Source organism: Semicossyphus pulcher, unplaced genomic scaffold, assembly GCF_022749685.1.
Source record: "Semicossyphus pulcher isolate SPU_LCO1_2020_fin unplaced genomic scaffold, fSemPul1.0.p SCAF_8, whole genome shotgun sequence".
Classification (NCBI taxonomy): Eukaryota; Metazoa; Chordata; class Actinopteri; order Labriformes; family Labridae; genus Semicossyphus; species Semicossyphus pulcher.
Genome location: NW_027211759.1, coordinates 11,743,734 through 11,760,728, shown reverse-complemented (window position 1 = coordinate 11,760,728; position 16,995 = coordinate 11,743,734). Strand labels below are relative to the sequence as shown.

At 41.8% G+C, this 16,995-nt stretch overlaps 2 protein-coding genes across 2 annotated transcripts; both read left to right on the top strand.

Annotated features, from left to right (window-relative positions):
- The first annotated feature begins 874 nt into the window (after window positions 1–874).
- On the top strand, window positions 875–11,117 carry nt5dc3 (5'-nucleotidase domain containing 3). The gene is made up of 14 exons (XM_069686270.1): window positions 875–1,198; window positions 2,180–2,364; window positions 2,842–2,916; window positions 3,012–3,067; window positions 3,261–3,351; window positions 3,444–3,581; window positions 4,455–4,515; window positions 4,698–4,800; window positions 6,768–6,869; window positions 7,030–7,111; window positions 7,213–7,299; window positions 9,374–9,514; window positions 9,602–9,666; window positions 9,760–11,117. The coding sequence occupies exons 1-14, from the start codon at window positions 913–915 to the stop codon at window positions 10,025–10,027; spliced, it is 1,740 nt and encodes a 579-aa protein (XP_069542371.1). The 5' UTR covers window positions 875–912; the 3' UTR covers window positions 10,028–11,117.
- A 365-nt stretch (window positions 11,118–11,482) lies between these two features.
- Window positions 11,483–14,771, top strand: parietopsin. The gene is given in 5 exon segments (XM_069687226.1): window positions 11,483–11,536; window positions 11,539–11,932; window positions 12,516–12,844; window positions 12,985–13,230; window positions 14,613–14,771. Coding segments are annotated over 5 exon segments (1,182 nt in total).
- Window positions 14,772–16,995: the final 2,224 nt, after the last annotated feature.

Below are 16,995 nucleotides of genomic sequence, written 5' to 3'. Positions count from 1 at the left end.
TTCAGTAAGTGAGTTAAAAATGCAAATGAGTAGTTTGTTTGTTTTTTCCAAACAAACAGTCTGATCAACCCGTGAAAAACTGAAGTTCTGGAAACACTTTTATTATTACACAAACTATTATTTAGTATTAATGTGTACATTATTGTGCTGCTTGTTCAGCCTGTCTGATGGGTGTGTATCCAGTCATTTGGGCGTAGGAGAAAGCCACAGGTGTCAAATAACAGTTGTAGTTACAGGCCGTTGTAAAGAGGTGGGGTTTAAGGGAGATATGTCATGTAATAGTACAGGTCATGTAATAATATGAACGTATATATTTAATACACTGAATATTCTTTGGTATCTTAAATTACACTTTTTTTACCAGTGTGTTCACGATGGCTGGCACTCAATTTCAGCTCTAATAAAAACGTTGTAATCATTCATTAACAGAGTATTACATTTCCTCAATACCGGATTTTGGAAGCCATTTCCACAAGAAAAGAAAAAATACAGGGGAAAAAAGAAATGAAAGTAACAGTAATTATGGTAAATAAGAATTGTAAGATTCTGAGTAAAGATTTGATTTACTGAGTCGCAAAAAATATTGATACAGTAAGTCAAAATCTAGATTGAGAATATGATAATGTAAAAAATATCATAAAATTGTAAATAATTTATGACATGATGATTTAGTTTCGCACAATTTCAACCTATAGCAGAAAATGATTGAATGGAAAGTAGGAAGCAGCTGAACTGTGGACGCATCGGCCCCTGATTGGCTGGTTGGCTGGGCCCTTCCCAAACGCGGAAGTGACGTATAAACCGCCCAACCAGGGACTCTCTCGGTATTTACAGAGGAACCTGTCAACTTCATGCAATCGTGTGGGAGCCTGCCGCGACCTACAAACGGGCTGCCACCCAAATACCGGTGTCATGGCGCCCTTGTCTCTGCCCCTGTCGTCTCTTTTGAAGCACAGGGATTGTCTGCAAAAGGCGAATGTATTCTTTAATACAGTAAAGGGCTTACGTCACCGGCCGATCAGATCTCGATTATGGAAACGGAATTTCGGTGCAGTAACACATGGAGTCGATCAACTACTGTCAAACCAGCCCAGAGCCAAAAACTACGCAGCATCTGTTTGTAGGAGCTCTTCAAGCGGCCCGGACATGACAGAGAGGCTGTGGTCTATTTACAATGAGACCAAGAGGCAGACTGAAGGTATGGACAGTGTTAAAACGGCAAAGTAAATGTTCAATCATTGAGATATAGCACTGCGTTAGTACAAAATTGTTGTTGCTTTATGACCCTGTTGTGACAGTAGATAGCAGACAGTACTGCACCATTTCCACAGCCTCGCAAAAGCAGCAACACATATATGGTGGGAATGATGTATCATACTTTGTTTTGAACATAAATGAGGTGGACTAAACAACATAAACACCAGAGAAATGTCAGCTGATCCAATACAGTATCTCTAACAATAAGGCTACCTTTTGTGAATCTCATAACACTCACATTTAGTGACTTTTAGTAGATTCAAATCTATGATTTTGTACAGGTTTCAGTGTTGCTGTGGTGACATTGTATTAAATCTAAGGTCATATCTGGTATTTTGATCTACCCCTAATCATTAGTTCAACACCAATAAATCCACAGGGTTCAACGAACAAGGTTGCACCCAGGTATTTTCAGTATATTTTAAAATAGGGTGAACACAATATAAACACCTGTAAAAAATAATGTATCTCAATGAAAAAGCCCTGCAATCATATTGAGTAAAGCATCCTAATATCCATTATATGTCAACAGTGGGTTGAATAAACTTTGAGGTGGTTGTGTTAAATACCTTAAACAAGTGTCAGTACCTTAAACCATAACACTTCACTACATGACATGTAGGAATTTGTGGATACCAGTTAGTGGGAGTATATTTCTACAAAATAACCACCAGAGAAAAAGTTTTATCTCTGATGTCTGCCAGGGTCTGTACAGATGTAAATGTAAAAAAGACCCCATGTTTTATAGTAGTTATTGTTAGCAGTGGGCAAACACAGGCCTGTTTCCAAAGCAACAGGCCTCTGTTTGCCCTCTGCTACCAGTAACTACATCATGAATACTTCTTTTCATTAAAGAAGTCTTTCTTTCTTCAGAGTCGACAAGAAAACTGCAGAATAACCTCAGATGTTTCTCTCTCCTCAGATTTGATCCCAGTCATTTCCACCAACTCAGTCGACCCCGACACCATTTTTGCCAACAATGAGATGAGCCTGCGGGACATCGAGATCTACGGCTTCGACTACGACTACACCCTGGCCTTCTACTCCCGCCACCTCCACACCCTCATCTTCAACATAGCACGGGACATCCTCATCAACAAGCACAGGGTGGGTGCAGCGTGTGACTCCTTCTGGAGCTTTGAAACATATTTTGTTCCTAATAAAGACAACATTTATGATCTTTGCTGAACAGGACAAAATACAATTATGTGTTGCCTTTTATTTTTGACCTATTAAAATATGCCTTAAAAAAGGTTTGATCCCACTGGAAAAACACTGGCACTGTGCCGTCTAATAAGGCATTTAATACCTCGAACATTCCAGGAGAGATTCCAAAAGATTAGTAGCAGAAACGTGTGTTTTTGACTGAATGTGTTGGTGAGATTTATTAATAATTGATCGTAATCATTTCACATTTATGGTTGAAAAAGGGCTAAAACTGTGTTGTACAATCAAGCATATTTTTTACCCACATAGTTAGCTTTTGGTTAGTTGTATACTTTTCCAAAGAGATCAGTGGTTCAAAGGTTTTTTTGTTGTCCCTTAATAACCCAATCACTATTATTTAATTGTCTTTTATATCAGTATCCAGAGGCTCTGCGAAAGTACGAGTATATTCCTAACTTTGCTGTGAGAGGACTTCACTATGACGTTCAGAAGGTAAGTAGGTCCCTTCTTGTCTCACTCAAAAGCAGCTGCACTTTAGGCTCAGTGTGAAGATCATTTTTGTGTCAATACTGAATGATTTGTAACAGGCACTGCTGATGAAGATAGATGCCTTCCACTACATCCAGTTGGGAACTGTGTACAGGTACCTGCGCACTCTGTTACTACTCCTGCTGACACATTCACACAGCCTAAAAATGTAAAATATATAGTTGGTGCAATCACTGAACATTTCTAGTTAGTTATTATACAGCTTTTCTGTCCATTCTCACCACTGCACGTGCTAAAAACATGGTATGAACTGTCTAATGATTTGACATTTTATGTCTCTTCTTCAGGGGTCTTCATCCAGTTCCCGATGAGGAAGTAATCGCCATGTATGAAGGTTGTCATGTTCCTCTAGAGAACATGAGCGACTTCTACGGGAAGGTGATGATCATTCTCTTTTTTCTCAGACTTTTAGATAGAAGCACAAAATTGAAACAACTGAATATAATGACTTTAATGATTCTGTCCTGCAGAGTTCACATGGCCACACAATGAAACAGTTCATGGACATTTTCTCCCTGCCTGAGATGACCCTCCTGTCCTGTGTCAATGACTTCTTCATGAGGCACAACATCGACTATGAGCCCGTCCATCTCTACAAAGACGTAAAGGTGAGCTAACTTAAATGATTGTACCTTCTTTAATCAGTGTTTTGGGAAATTTAATATAGAATATTTGCATTCTCCTTTCCCCCGTTATTGTCTCTTCCACGTGTGTAAAGATCATAAACATTCATGTATTTACATGTTTGCCGTGTGCTGTGAAACTTTAGCCATTTAGTGCTGTCTTAATTTTAGCTCTGAAAACCGGTGTCTAAATTTAGTCAACAAGCGGGCCTGCAGCCATCTGCGTGTGTTCTCTGGTGGCTCTGCTACTTCAGAGGGAGAGGGGCGGGAAATCAGCGCTGTCTTCTTTCTTTTGAGGGCAGCTGTCATGCTGGTCCCGTCTATTCTGTGTGACACTGCAGCGTTTTTTGACAGATTGCTGTCATTAAAAGCCCTCACACACGCTCACTGTTCCACGAGTGCCTCTCATTTCTTTTCAAGGACATCCTGCTCCATCTTTTTTTTTTACTGCCAAGCCTGATTTGATATTCAGAGCTAACCTTCTCCTTTTATGCTTAATTTTTCTCTAACTTTTTATACATCAAATAATTATGTATATGATAAACCTCCTTTCAATTTGCCCTTAAACGAGCAACTTTGCAAAGGAGAAGCCTATTTGCTCATTCACTGATTCAAAAGCACACGTTCCCCTGTTGGAAATGTGCTGCAAACTTTGTCTCTGTGTCACCAAAGTCGCTGAACTCCAGGGCTTTGCTTTCTTCTTATTGCATTTGTATTCAGACATGTGCTTTCCTTTGTGCTTCCAAGTCAACCGTTTACACACAGAGCAAAGTGTTGCTACTGGAGATGAATGCTAACATTGTGTCAATGATGTGATGACTTCTCGGCTGAGGGCTGTTTATGTTTCCCTCTTCACAGGAGGCCATTAGAGACGTTCACGTTAAGGGTATCATGTACCGCGCTGTGGAGGCAGATATCGGTAATGTTCTCTGATTTATTTTACTTTGTTTCAGCTAATATACAAGATATTATACGGCCACATCTTCAGAAATAATGAGGCTGTGATATACAAATAAAAAAGCAGTTTATCTTTGTGCAAATAATAGCATCACCCCCCTCCCCCCCTTCACCCTCTTTTCTCTCTGTTTTCTCATTTTCCAGAGAAATACATTTGCTACGGTGAGCAGAGCCACGCCGTGCTGAAGAAGCTGTCAGAGCACGGAAAAAAGATGTTCCTCATTACCAACAGCCCGTTTGACTTTGTGTAAGTGCGAGCAAGCTGTTGTTTGCATGATTAATTAAAAACGTCATGTTTTACTGCGCTAATATGTCATCGCTGTTACTGTATAAAGCCCTAACATTTATAGACGGGTAATCAACACAACAAAGGGCTTTGTGTCCACAAGTGTTTGTAATTCATAGTAAATCATTGACAATGAACCTCTATTGAATTCAGGCTCAAAATGACATGAAGCCAACCAACCTCATGAGGCTTCCAAGTTACAGCATAGTGCTTGATTTAGTTAAAGCTCCTGTGAGGAGTTTTTAGCTGGTTATGAAGCAGACTGAAATTAACACTGATGCCTCTATTTGAGCTACAAAAGCAAACAAGACCATCAGCAACAAGATTGATTATGCCTGCCGGGGGGAAAGGTGTCAGGCGAGGCGATTAACTTTGCGCTGCCAAATCAGCCCTTTCTATATCTTCCATGGCAAAGGTTCACAGAGAGTGATATGTTTGAATGTTAAAAGGAAGAAAAATTTGATTTTTTGGTTAAAGAACATTTCTTACACATGTACAGGACAAGACCAGCAAAGAGATAAGAGGTACCGCTTTATCCACAGGGGTCGCCAAAATCAATGCAAACCAAACAGGAGCTTTAAGTCGAGTCAATTCATATATAAAGCACACGTTGGGTTAAGTGCAGGAATGCTCAAATACGGGAACAGACAAAAATAATGAGGAAATAAAACCAGTCTTGCGAAAGTCATGACACAAACAACACCGCGCAAATACATAGATACAAATACAAAGCGGCGTGTGGTGTGGTTTGTCTTTATGGTGACAGTTAAAGTTGTAATCTTGAAGATCTCAGTTTCTCTTTGGCGACACACGGTAAACGGTAATTGTGGGAGCATACTTCCCAGATATCCAGTGTTGCATGTGTGACGTCCACGGTTGGCTCCGGTTGTAACTCTTGATTTTCCTCGCTGAAGGTTGCTTTCCTCTTTAGACAGTTTACCTTCATCTGAGCGTCCAATTTGTTTCTTTTCTTTGGATTCTCACTTATTTTTGAAGTTGTATCTGTAGTCATCGATCTTTTCTTTGTTTGTTCAGCCATAGTCGATTACTGTTTACTCGTAACACTTGCAGAGACCCGAAAAGCAGCCGCTTAGCTCCGCCTACCCTCTCTGGCAGACCAACCACTGCTGGGCGATGGAAAACGCGTCACTAACTGGGCGCCGCTTGTGATTCTTTCTGTGAAAGTTGCCACAGACACCCAGTCTGTAATACTGCAAATGTAGAGGCTTTCATCAGTGGGCCATAGGCTCAGTCACCATTGTGTTACCTCATTCAACGATAGATAGTGACGTAAAAGACATTTATTTAAATGAAAATCTTCCAGATTTTTACTTTAATGTCCACCAGGATTTGTATTCGTCTTTATCTGTAATCTACCTCCTTCCCCCCTCTAATTTTACTCACTTAAAATGTGATATTTTGGTCTATTTTGTAAACATGACATCATTTGCTTGCTGTCTCACCTGGATGAAGGGCTCCTAACGAGATGTCTTGCAGTTTAGCCCTGTTTAAGGTGTACGGGGAGTCTTTATCTGATTTAATAGTCTTTGGAGAGAGAGTGTGTGTGTGTTGAATACATTTTAATACCCCATGAGGCAAATCTGTGACTTGGGATATTAGGCTATATAAATTTGCAGGTCTTTAACACCCTTTAGCTTGAGAGGTTGGGGAGCTTCCACATATTAGGCTGCAGACAGTCTCTCTTTTGCTTTTTTTGTTGCAGTTTTTTATCTTGTACCTGCACCCAACTGGGACTGGATGAACACACTAATCACCTTTGTAATACTAGCATGTATTAGCCAGGTTATAACTAACTAGGTCACAAGTCACAAGAACGTAGGACTTTATGAACGTGTTATCGCCGATGTAGTGATGTGCCCTGAAGATGTTGCTGACTCAGGAATGTTTTCAATCTTTGTCCCTCTCAGAGACCGGGGAATGAGCTACATCGTGGGGAAGGACTGGAGGGACCTGTTTGATGTTGTGATCGTTCAGGCCGACAAACCTGGCTTCTTCAATGACCGGAGGAAGTAAGTGTGTCTGCAGGTCACACTGTCCATGCTGTGCCTCTTTCATTCAGCATGCAGCACTTATAAATAGACCTGTGAGGTTGTTTGTGAGGTGTACATTTGTTTAGGAGCTGACAGTATTATAAGTAGATAAGTTATGTCTTTGTGTATTTTTCCACAGACCTTTCAGGCGGGTGACTGACAAAGGTGCTCTGCTGTGGGACCGCATTCACAGGTTGGAAAAAGGGCAGATCTACAAACAGGTGTTGTGCCAGAGAATCACAATGACATGCCAGATTAAAATTCATGACAGACGTCTCTTGGATAAATCTTACATGATTGATTTATTTAATGTGTGTTGTAGGGAAACCTTTATGAGTTCCTGAGACTCACTGGCTGGAGGGGATCCAAAGTCTTGTACTTCGGTGATCACATCTACAGTGACTTGGCAGTAAGTACCGCCTTGGCATATTGTCAACAAAGAACTCATTATAACTCCTCTGTAATATGAAAGATAATGATTTTATGAACAAAAATAGGAGAACACTGCTTTGACCATGCTCCATTTAAGATAAGAGCGTTTCTCCGAGTTTATCTTTAATGCAACAGCCTCCTGAAGCTCCTGAAATACCTGTGTGTAGGATGCTATTCTTACTGCATGAAACCACAGTTACTGTAGCTCTGCATTGGGGTTGGTTGACAGGTAATTTAATGAGTGTCAGTGTCTCCTGGTAAATCACACCTACAGCAGTGAGTGTCTCTACTTTTATACCTGTAACCTAGAAACAGCTGACCCTTATCGGCTCCAAACAAACTAATGAGAATCTATGTTTTTTTTATCGTGTCACAATGAGTTATAACAACTCTTGATACGTGAGCGTGTTTGATAAGCTGTAAATGATGATAATGAAAGACAGAGTTTACATCTCTGGCATAATGCCTCGCTGGTGGCGGGCAGCCGGCTGTCAAACATGTCGTCTTGCTTATTATTTATAAAGATGGAACATGGCGTGTGTGGTTTAGAGCGACCACGGGCTACAGTCAGCCTCTCTCATTACTGCCAGGAAGACACAGAGCAGAAGTTTTTCTGAGTTGCCAGGGAGTTAGAGGGGAGAGAGGAAGAGAGGGAGGGTGGAGTGGTGTTTATATATTTATGCTTTATGCGGGTTTTATTACAGAATCCAAACACAAAGCATCTAATTCAGCATAGTGGTGCTGTTTGTACTGGTCACCTAATGGGTCAACCAGAGGGGTTATACGGCCTCAGTCTATTTTCTTTTATCTTTATTGTTTAACTGCATTGATTGTGTATTGGCTGTGTGCATTTTCAAAATCATCTGAGGCCTCCTCTTAGTTTGACATTGCAGTTTGTGCTATTGATGTGTTGTGTTTGCAAGTCAGACAAGTTGTTTATGTCCACCATTGAGAGTTCGGTTTATCATCAGCAATGTACTTAAATTATTGGTTTCGGTTTGTACTACGCTTGTAGTCCGAGTAATATTCACCAATCACGTATCAGCAGGCTGCGGCGTATGCAGAAAAAACAGTCCGTGAGGAGAGCAAAAGCAGGCTGAACGTAATGCTCCGTAATGACATCCCTGCTCCCATCAGCGGCTATCTGATGACGATTTAGCTTCTTATTAATCTCTATAAACAGACGTCTGCATGCTAACAGCTAACAATCTGCTCTAGATCTAAAATTCAACTTGAGATGAATTCCCTTGACACTGTGTCACGAAAGCCGTTCAGCGTTCAGATTTCCCAACTTCCTCGAATGCATCAGAAATGATCGATCCGACCTCCGTTCAACAAACGAGCATTTTGAAAGTAGTTTTCTTCTTTTCTTGATGACAGACCTGACAAAGCTTCATTTTTACTTTTTACTAATCTGCATCATGATGACTTAAGACCCGTTAACTTTAGTAAATCACAAGAAAAACGTTTCTTTTTCTGTAAAAATGCAGCACGCGGAAAATGAAGTCTTGACTGCACGTTGTTTATCGGTAACCGCTAGCTACACGCCTGATATGTTAACCGTTGTCCCCAAAGGCTATATCGTCGTCAGACTACAGCCGATGGGATCTGAGATTGGCAGTCACTTAATAATGGTTAAATCCAGCGTGGGAAAAACATGTCACACAAAAACAAAATGAAAGCCCAAAACATTTATTCCAATGTAGTCCCAAGATGTTGGAAGACAAAGAAAAGAACCCAGAGACGTTTAACATACAAACAAACAACACAATCCTGAAGTCCTTAAACATATCAGTATGGAAGAACTCACACATGAAAAACACGAATAAAGTAAAAAAAAAAGTCCATAAAAAAGTCTGAACCAGACTGTGTAGCAGAAGGCTGCTGTACACCATAGCACCAGGATAAAAAGGGATTTTTTTGCTACAGTTTTGGCTCATAACATGAACAAAAACTGGCCCTGTTCTTCTGTATTTGAATCATTGTTATCTGAGAACTCCAGTTTTGAACACTCACACAAACAAGGGAATTCTTGTCTTTTTGCTTTGCAGGATCTGACTCTGAAACATGGCTGGAGGACGGGCGCCATCATCCCCGAGCTGAGGAAGGAGATCAAGATCATGAACACGGAGCAGTACATGCACATGATGGCCTGGTTACAGGCGTTGACTGCACTCATCGAGCAGATGCAGGTCGGGGCAGTTATAAAGTCTATTCCCTTTTTTACCTCCATCATTACAGTTATTGTGCTTAAAATTCTATGCACTGCTGCCTAACAGGTACACAGGGATCCAGCTTCTCAGGCCGTGGTGGATGAGTGGATCAGAGAAAGAGATGCCATGAGGTAACAGAGATAATACTTTAGTAATCATATAATGAGGTTCTTGTAGAATTGATCCACGATTATCTTGATGGTATAAATGTGTTTTCATGGCAGGCCACAGACGAAGGACATCTTCAACGGTCAGTTCGGGAGCCTCTTCCGGACGTACCACAACCCCACTTACTTCTCCCGCCGGCTCTCTCGCTTTGCAGACATCTACATGCCCTCCATCAGCTGCCTGCTCAACTACGACTTCCAGCACATCTTCTTCCCTCGCCGCACCCCCCTGCAGCACGAGTCCCCCTTTTGGCCTGAGCACAGTCCCGCCAGTATCAGCAGCATCGCCTCGCAGCTCCACAGCACCAAAGCAGAGTCCGATTAGAGAGAGAGAGAGGTCAAACATACCAACTAGGGTCTCCATTAGTGGCTTAAATTTAGGTTTATTTTAAAGTTTTGAGACATGGCATTGTAGAAGATTCTTGTCATATTTTAAGAAATGTGTAAATCATGTAAGATGTTATTTATTAAGCTTTAAACTAGTTAGTTAGACTTTAAGATGTAGAGCTTTTCAGGCAATGACTCATGACATAATGAGCATTTTCATTCAAACATGGACATGTTGTATTTTATATTTCTACCACACAGAATTAGGACATTGAATGCACTGATTGTTTACGGTTTGCAAATATGTGTGTGTGCCCAGGAGGGTGTTTTTGTGTGTGTGAGAGAGGAGGGGTAAAGGGAAATGATACACAGATAATGTATTTACACCGTGGAAACAATAGGGGGCAGACACGCATCAAGTCTTTCTTTGATCTCTGTTGTAAGGATTGCACACCATGTTTAAGACTCATTTAATCTTACATCTATTGAACTATGAGACTGTAAGTGAAACAGGGAAACTCAGATGTCACGTTTGCATTTCTTTGTTGCCTTAATCTCGCATTTCTCCAATGTACTGTATATATTTTTGTAACAGGCTAATATAATAATGAAGCTTTTCAATGTTTGCCATGCGGCAGCGTAGCTCATCTCAGTTTCAACTGCACAGTATAACACACTCCACATATTCCTGTCTTTCTATTTGACTGTTTGAACCGTTTCCACACATCGCAGCCTGTACGTCTCGCTCCCGCAGTGAGAAATGTTTAATATTTGTCAGGGAAAAAAATAGAGCATCACAGCTATATTTAGCAGAGAATGTCTGTATTTGATCTGTGAAGGCAGCAGTGGGTTTGGTGGGTTTGACACTTTTTTGCAGAGAGTGTGTGAAATGTTTTCACACATGCCAGAATGAGAGCTGGAAAAGATTATATTTGTCATGAGCTGGATCTTTGAGATTTTCATATAATACGAAGGACATTCTTAAATACTGGTGGCCATAACTAAGGTTTGTTTCTGTTTTAGTTTGAAATGTTTCTTGATGATGTCTCTTTTTATTTCACGGTTTATTAAATGTGAAATGGCTTAAAGACTTGTCAAGTCCTTCTGTCTTTTTAAATTAACTTGATGTGGTTGGATAATTGTTCTGTCATTAGATTTAATTAGCAGATATTTCTCTTTTTGTCTTTCTTATTATAAACCATAAAAGGAAAAATACTGAACAATTTGAAAGTTAATTTTTGGGGACTACTTTCCTCCTTAATATCCCTCCACTTTCCAATTGCCATTATAACAGTAGGCCTCGGTTTATTATAATTAATCCCTCCAAATCGTGTTAGGGACTAATTTCCCATATTGCACTGGGGGCTTTCTCTATCAGGCAGGTGCACGATCTGAGATCTTGGAAAATAAGAAAAGCCCTGTGGTTTATGGAGGATCAGAAATGATAAGATCGATGACGCCGTGTCCTGGGCTGAGCAGCCTGTCTGCGGGTTCAGTATCAGGCCTCACAGTTCTTCACTTGGAGCTGGACTTCATTTTGGCACCATGGACAGAAACAGCACGCCGTGGAGCTCCGGCTCTCACCCTCCGTCCATCCTCGCCGCCGCGGTGGTGGGGACCGTGGCGCCCACCATCTTCCCCCGGGTGGGCTACAGCGTGCTGTCCTTCCTCATGTTCATCAACACGGTGTTAACAGTGTTTAATAACAGCCTGGTCATAACCGTGATGATAAAGAACCCCTCTCTCCTGCAGCCCATGAACGTGTTCATCCTCAGTCTCGCGGTGTCTGACCTCATGATCGGCCTGTGCGGCTCTCTGGTCGTCACCATCACCAACTACCAAGGCTCCTTCTTCATAGGTCACGCGGCCTGCGTCTTTCAAGGATTTGCGGTCAATTATTTTGGTAAGTGAAAAATAATTTTTTCGTCTGTTTTTGGAGGTCAATCCACTGCAAGATTGTTTCTCTTAAAAATGTATGCTAGTTTTTGTTTTTTGTTTTTTATTTAACCTTTTATTTTTTACAAGTAATCAAATTAAGTCACGGGGTCTCGTTCTCAAGAGAGACTTGGTCAAGAAAGCAGCTGCAAAACATCACAAAGTTACACATAGAGAGGACCATCAATACACTCACAAAGTAGAGCGTAACTCATTAATAAAATAAACTATGTACAGGAACAAACCCCCATAGATTCTTTCTTTAGGTTTAGTATAATCAGTCTACATTGACAGCCTAATATGTAAATGTTCAAGGCCTTTGTTTGATGCTTTTTGATAATGTCTTCCTGCTGTTAACCTATCTTTTAAATGTAATATTCCTATCTTGAAAAATGTGTAATTCTAAGTTATTTAGTGAACTTGGAATCAATTTAACTGTAATTCAACGTACACACTGTTGCTTGTTCCAAAGCTTTCAAAAGCATGAGTCATCTCAGCGGATGAATTTTTCTCCCTACACTAAAGACAAGCTCTCTAAATCTCCCCTCCAGGTCTGGTGTCTCTCTGGACTCTGACCCTGCTCGCCTACGAGCGCTACAACGTAGTGTGTAAACCCAGAGCCGGCCTGAAGTTAAGCATGCGGAGAAGCATCATCGGGCTGCTGTTCGTATGGATCTTCTGCTTGTTCTGGGCCGTGGCCCCGTTATTCGGCTGGAGCTCGTACGGACCCGAGGGAGTCCAGACCTCCTGCTCTCTGGCCTGGGAGGAGAGATCGTGGAGCAACTACAGCTACCTCATCCTCTACACCCTCCTCTGCTTCATCTATCCTGTCGCAGTCATCATCTACTGCTACTGCAAAGTGCTGAAGTCCATGAACAGGGTGCGTTTATGATGCCGTCTACACTTTTATTACTCCCATTCAGATTTAATATCCATACCTGCACCCTCATCTGTTTGTATATCATCATCTAAAGGCTATAATAGCTTTTAATGGGCGTCGTATTTGTTTTCCTTTTGCAGCTGAACAGGAGCGTGGAGCTGCAGGGTGGGCGTTCCAGCCAGAAGGAGAACGAACACGCCATCACTATGGTCCTGGCCATGGTCATTGCTTTCTTTGTGTGCTGGCTGCCCTACACAGTGCTGTCCGTGGTGGTGGTCGTGGATCCAGAGCTCTACATCCCACCTATTGTTGCCACCATGCCCATGTACTTCGCCAAGACCAGCCCTGTCTATAACCCCATCATCTACTTTCTCTCCAACAAGCAGGTAAGAGGCTGCTGTGAAATTAAGACGCAAAAGCAGATTGTGCAGGCCCAGATAGTATTCTTTGTAATATTATATGAAGAGACCCAACGTTAATCCACCATAACTAAGCACTTACTTTTAAAGGGCCAGTTCGCTGATTTTCAACCTCAGTCCTATCACGCTATTATGGGGGGCTAATGCCATTGTGGTGCAATGCAATTGCACTCTGTGTCTTTGGAGGACGCTATCTGCTTCTCCATTGGGCCCTGGAAAACCTCCGCCAGATAATAAGTTTATAGCAGCAATGCCAAAAATAATGGAAAAAATATAAATTAAATAAAAATATATATTAACAACTATAGTGATGATATAGGTATGACTAATATGAGTAATACTTGTAGCAGTTGGGGTCAATCAGTACAACAGCAGCAGGCGTTCTGCAGCAACAATCCACAGGAGCCTACGAGACAAGGGAGCTCTCAAACTCCCTGGAAGATAAAGTTAGTGACATGCTCTCATGGGACATGAATGCATACAGATAGAGAGAGAGAGAGAGAGAGAGGAGGGGACAGGAGCGTGTTGTGTCAGATCCCCTGGCAGTCTAAGCCTATAGCAGCATAACTAGGGGCTGGTCCAAGCCTGAGCCAGCCCTAACTATAAGCCTTATCATGGAGGTATGTTTTAAGCCGACTCTTAAAAGTAGAGAGGGTGTCTGCCTCCTGGACCCTAGAGACTTTAGCTAACACAAGCAGGCCTGCAACCTGGGGGGACAATGTTCTAGAGGGTTAAGAGGGCACTATGAGCTCTTAAAAGCTCCTTTCCAACTGGTCAAAAAACCTGCAGTAGACCAGGGTAATTATCGCCTCGGCTCCGATCTGCAATGATGCGAACGCAAAACCCGGATGGACATCTCCGCCCTCTTTCCAGTGCGATGCTATGACGGGCATTGCAGTTCCTGGCGCTGTCTCGTAAATAAAGAAAAACAACTGAATTTGGCAGCGAGGTGAGAGAGCTTCTTCTGATCCGAGGGGAAGAAGAAGTAAGGCGACAGGTTTCTGGCACAGTTACTTTTTCCGGCGTGTTTGTGACGTCACACAACGATGCAGCAGAAAAGAGACTGAAAGGAGTATACTCCACTGGCAATGGGAAAAGAGACAATCAGCTTTTTTTAGCGGGTTTCCCGGGTCTGAAGAACCTGCGTCAATGCCATAATTTTGATGGGAAAGGGGTTTAACATATGATGGTGCCTGACCATTACAAGCCATTAAAATCCCTCTTACTCTGTTGGTAAGAGGGATTTTATGTTGTATTCTATTCTCCTCTAAGTGGGACTCAGTATATAAAGCTAATATAAAAACAAATTTTGAATGACATGTAAAATGTTGTGTTTTTATGCCCTACAGTTCCGTGATGCCGCTCTGGAGGTCCTCTCCTGCGGCAGCTACATTCCCCACGTGCCCACCGCCACCATCAGCATCAACATGCGGCCCTTGAGCAGGAGGAGCCGGCTGACTTCCTTAAGCAGGAGCGTCAACATGCACAGCAAGGTGTTGCCCCTGTGACAAAAACAAGAAGCTGTCATGCACGGCTGTCAGTGTTTATCGGTGCCTCGTCAAGGACACAGACCCGCACGCCTCCAGGTCTCCGAGAGAGACGTGCACTGTAGCCCAGAGAACGCAATTGGCTCAGAGACTGATAGCTGATATTCTGAAGGTGGACACGACAAATGGAAGATCTGTTAATGCAAAACAATCCAATACTGCTGAAAAAGTGTAAAGATTGTGTAAGATGTTCACTCGGCCCATGTGTTTGTTTTGGTATTTTGTTGAATTGCATTATTCTGTTCCTGTAGTTGTTGTTCATCCCATTTTTCTAGAACAATAAAAGTATTCAGTGAGGTGGTTTTATTTATGTGGTTTCTTTAGATCAATAAACTTTTTCACATTGATGTTTGCAGCTGTGTGTACTGACTGAAATGAATGAAGAAATGTACTTTCCACTTGTATACATTTTAAACAACAGCCAGACTGCAGAGAGCCGTCCATGTTTTACAGATGTCAGCAGATGTGACTTCTTTTCTTATCGTTGTTTGCGCACACGTGTCTTTTTTAAACAATTTCCTGCTCACATTGATATCTTACCTGGGCCACATTCTAAAATAGATGACAGTGACCCCAAAACATCAGATATGAGCCCCAAATCGGAGCATGAAGGCCTGCAATGTGAATGCATCCTGCTCATTACTGTATGTTTCACAAATACTGGACAGCTCCTCCATATATGATTTATAAATAAATCAATGTCAACAATAGCCGGCTCCGTCACGTCATCAACACAGACAGTGTGCACAAGTCATTTCATTTCTTATGGATCATGTCTCAGTCCTGTCTTCTGTATCCACTCACACCTCCCAGAATAAAGGACACATAACACTTGATTGCTACAGTGCATGAGGACACGATTTCACTTGTAAGCACCTGTGTGAATGCAGATTTACTCGGTACAATGATTCATCATTATAATCTGCTGTCCCTCGGGGTTGTGCACACATAAGACTGTCATCGTGGCTCAAAAGGAGGTTCTGCAATACCCAGAAAATCATTGGAAATCAGGGTGCACATGTTGAAGCTTTCATTTGTTTTGGCCGGCCTTCTTGATTGTATTATCTTGTTTTTTTTTCATCTCCGCAGACAGTTCGGGGGGGGGGATTAGACAGTTCAGAGAAGGATGACATAATGACAAAGTCGCTCAGCCGAATTCAAACCCCGAGGCCAGACGGGGTCACCAGGAATCAAGATTACTATGCATCAGTGAATAAAGGAGAAGGAAAAGAGAATCTGAATGTTGATGTTTGGTCAGCGCTAGCAGCTGTGATTACGAGATCATGCTGGAGCTTTGATTGGATTTGCTGCTCCAAAGTTTGTGACTGGATCAAAGAGGGAGATTTATTGATTTGAATTACATAACTGTATCTGATTGTCATGTTTTTAAAAAGCAGTATTTTTCTGGGGATTATTGATTTGATTTGATCTGTTTAATGAAAATGAGGGAGTAAGAGGAGGTAGAGCGAGCGCACAGCCTGATCTGGCGAGGGTGAGTGCTCGACCCGGAGAGGTCACCTCACCCTGGCTCTGCCTTCCCCGTCTTCTTTCTAACACACCTCTCTCTACAAACTGTCCTCTCCATTTTTCTCTTTTGTGCTGAACACATTATTGTAGTATCGGCATTGTGAATACCCGGAGCTCGCATGGCGGAGCCTGGGCCTGTTGTAAGTTGGCAATGCTACTTGGGTTGCGGTGACTGCTGAGGTTCATGTGGTGGGTTTGGGTAAGGATTGGGACGAGGGCACAAGGAGGGGTTTCTTCACTGAGCGAACAAACCTTTGCTGTAATGTCTATAAATGGAATTATTTTTATTTTTCAATAAAACTGACAAGAATATTATAATGTCTTATTAGTCAAGATACTCCATGTGTACTTATTCCTCTCTCTTTCTCTCTGTTATTGTTCACTAACCCTCCAAGTGTGATCAGCTGATCCTTCCCTCCAATCCGAACACCCCTGATACGAGGACTATGAACATCAATACAGCTTCTTGACCTTGTTCGAGCACTATTCTATAAAATTATTATTCTGTTATAAATCTGCACTAAAGACCTTAATGTTGTGCCCAAATTCTTCAAAGTGATTTCCATTAGTCTACATGCACCAGGTTAGCAGTGGATCCCCATACTGATGTTTTCGAATGTCGTTTTTATGCGTTTGGATGAGAATTACTGTTTTATTT

What these genes read in the sequence shown, in the direction of transcription:
- nt5dc3 (XM_069686270.1), top strand. Translation starts at nt 913, where the DNA reads ATGGCGCCCTTGTCTCTGCCCCTGTCGTCTCTTTTGAAGCACAGGGAT. An exon ending in TCCTCATCAACAAGCACAGG is followed by an intron (nt 2,365 to 2,841) that starts GTGGGTGCAGCG and finishes CTTTTATATCAG; the next exon opens with TATCCAGAGGCTCTGCGAAA. An exon ending in CAGTTGGGAACTGTGTACAG is followed by an intron (nt 3,068 to 3,260) that starts GTACCTGCGCAC and finishes TCTCTTCTTCAG; the next exon opens with GGGTCTTCATCCAGTTCCCG.